The following is a 2803-nucleotide window of genomic DNA, read 5'->3' on the forward strand; positions in this document are numbered from 1 at the left end:
GGGTGGCCCGGGGGGGCCCGGGCGGGGCTGTGGCAGAGAGCCTGGCCGGGGGTTCTGTCCCGGCCGCACGTGGAGCCGGTAGCGAGGGGCTGGCGCCGAGCTGTGGCACTGGGATTGTTCCCAGTGGTCGGGGACAGACTTGTCCCTCCCTTGAAGGCCGTGGCTGAGCTGAGGGGGGTCGTGGGGAGGCAGCCGGCTCCGTGGGCTAGCATGGGGAGGAGCGCGGTGGCGCAGCTGCCGTCACTGTCGCCGTCACCTGGCTGCTCTCTGGCCGCCCTCAGCAGGGAGGGTCTGTGCCCCATTCCCAGCAGGGTTCCTTGGGGATCACACGGTGGCAGTGGATGTGGAGCTGGCTGTGGGGCAGTGCCAGACGCCCTGTGCCAGAGCCCGGAGCCTGGCAGCAGCTCCTCTCCCAGGCCTGCCCAGTTGCCTGTCAAGCCTTGTCACCAGCCCCTGCTTTGATCCAAGGAGCCAGGATCCTACAAATTTGGGCTGTGCTGGAGAGAAAATGGACACGGAGCTGGCATGGCAAGCGCTCGCTCTCCGACCGGCGGCCGCGTGGCAGAGGGGCTCCAGCACTGGCTAGGACACGCTGCCAGCTCTTCCCAGCTCCCTCTGGCTCTTCTCAACACCGCCAAGGACCTTCGGCAGTGGAATCTTCTGCCAGGAGTGACTCCCTGCCATGCTGGAGATGGTACCGGGGGTGCTCAGCTCTTCCCGGTGGGCTCACGGCTGGTGGAGAGCGCGGGATGTGGGGATTTGGCAGCAATGGGAACACCCCGGCTGATGGAAGTCCCATCTACTCCCACAGCGGTGAGCAGGAGGTTGGTGCCAGGGCAGAGCTCTGGGTGGGGGCTGCAGGATGGACTCCCCGTTTCCCCGTGCCTGGAGGAAGGTGATGCTCCAGCCCTGGGCTGCTGTGATGCCTCAACGCTTCTCCATGGGAATTTGGACTGAGGCCCCACAAACTCATTTCCTATCACGGGGCTGTCCTCTAATGGGGCCGGGGCTGGCTCGGAGCCACCCGGCTCGGTTGCCAAACGCCAGAAGCTCTGTAGCTCCTGGGCACTCAAGAGGGCCATCGTGTCCCCCCTGTGCTGATCCTGTCTGTTCCTTCTTGACGTCCTCCAAGAGCAGGATGGATCCAGGCCCCTTCTCCTCCCTGGGGCACCTCGGAGGCTCCCGGTGGGGCTGGGTCTGGATGAGGTGGTGGGGTACGAAAAAAATCCCCTTTTGGGATGAGCACAAATCCTGCTGCCAGCACCAGAGTCAGAACCCACCTTTGGAGCCCTCCCAGCCCTCCATCCCTTTGCAGGATGGAGCTGATGGAAAAGCTGAGGAAGAAACTCCTTTGAAGAGGCCGTGGGAGCACCGTGACTGCTGCAGCCGAGGGGGGCTTTGCCTCCAGGGACCCCCCAGCTGTGCAGGGAGGGGGGGAGGCAGCACACGCCGTTCCCTGGCAGAGCAAATCCCTAATCCCGGCGGAGATTTCTCTGTGCTGTCTCCCGGCCTTGCTTTTGGAGTGGAGTTTTACCAACAGCAGTTAAGTAAAATAAATAAAGAGGCCTGCGCTTGCCAGTGCTCGCGAGGCCGCGCCAGGGATTGGCAAAGCGGCACCATTAATTACAGCTCGGCACCGCTGCCAGCCTGCCGGCTCCAGGAGAGGCTGTGGCAGCACGCCGGGGAGCCAGAGGGAGAAGGGAGACGTGGAATCATGGAAGGGAGGGGAAACGTGGTGCTGGACACCAGGGGAATCGTGCCAGGGCGGCTGGAAGCTGCCGGGATGTCGCTGTCCCTGCTGGGTGTCTGCGTGTGCACACGCGTGTGCAAGCATGTGCCATGCAGGAATCCGTGTTTTCGGGATGGAGGCTGGGATTGCAGTGGAGTTTTTCCCAGGAATGGTGTTAATCTGTTGGTGGAGGGGCTGGGAAGGCCCAGGACACCCCAGCTCAGTGCTGGGGGTCCCCTTTGGAGCAGCTTTGGAGTTCCCGCATGCCTTTGAATTGCAGGGGAAGATCCTGGGAATTGGAGGGTCGTGGGTTCTCGCGGTGGGAATTGCTCGTTAGGGCTCTGTGCTTGTCGCTGTCACCTCCGGGTGGGCAGGGGTGGGATCCCACAGGATGGAGCCTCACGGCTGTGCCAGGAGCCAGCCTGTTCCTTTTGGTGGGGAAACGAGGCTGTTGCTTGGTGGATCAACCCCCAGGACTCCCCAGCCCTTCCTTATTTTTATTCCCTTATCCCAAGCCTCGCTCATGTTAGGAATTCTCACGGATCCGGTCTTTTTTTTCCCGTGGATTTTGTATTTTCTACAGCCTGTTAAAAGACCTGTTGGGTTAAAACCCACGTCCCTCCACCCTCAAATCTCCTTTGCTCTGCCATTAATCGTTTCTCAGATTACTGATGCCGAGGGGTTTAGTGCCACTCATTTATCACTTTTTTGGGGACTGTTCGGTTGTTCCTGGCTGGAGATGGTCACGATCTGGCCTCCTGCCGGGCCGGGATGATGGAGCTGGACCGGGATCCAGCCAAAATCCAGGCAAAACATCCTCAGGGAAACAACCTGTTTGTACGTCGGGAGCAGTGCCGTGCCGTGGCCAGGGAGAGCCGAGCTCCGGTCGGATCCTGCTCTTCCCGGAGCTGTATTCCAAGAGGGATGCGCCGGCAGTGATGGAGAGGGACCGCGCTCCGAGGACGTGGAGCCCGGGCTGTCGCTTCCGCCCGCCCGGCCGCTTCCCAGCTCTGTGATGGCTCTTTAAAATATTTAATTAAAGCTTTAAACCCACCCCCTTCCCTGCGCCCGGGC

The 2803-nt window shown here is 61.5% G+C and overlaps 1 protein-coding gene across 1 annotated transcript in view; it reads left to right on the forward strand.

The window, feature by feature from the left end:
- The first annotated feature begins 40 nt into the window (after positions 1 to 40).
- The window catches only part of ADGRB2 (adhesion G protein-coupled receptor B2), a 36866-nt gene continuing 34103 nt past the window's right edge, over positions 41 to 2803 (forward strand). The window contains 1 exon segment of the mRNA XM_017736109.1: positions 41 to 824. Within this exon segment, the coding sequence (XP_017591598.1) occupies positions 342 to 824 (483 nt within the window). The 5' untranslated portion in view covers positions 41 to 341.

Source organism: Corvus brachyrhynchos, unplaced genomic scaffold (assembly GCF_000691975.1).
Source record: "Corvus brachyrhynchos isolate BGI_N302 unplaced genomic scaffold, ASM69197v1 scaffold65, whole genome shotgun sequence".
In the NCBI taxonomy this organism is placed as follows: Eukaryota; Metazoa; Chordata; class Aves; order Passeriformes; family Corvidae; genus Corvus; species Corvus brachyrhynchos.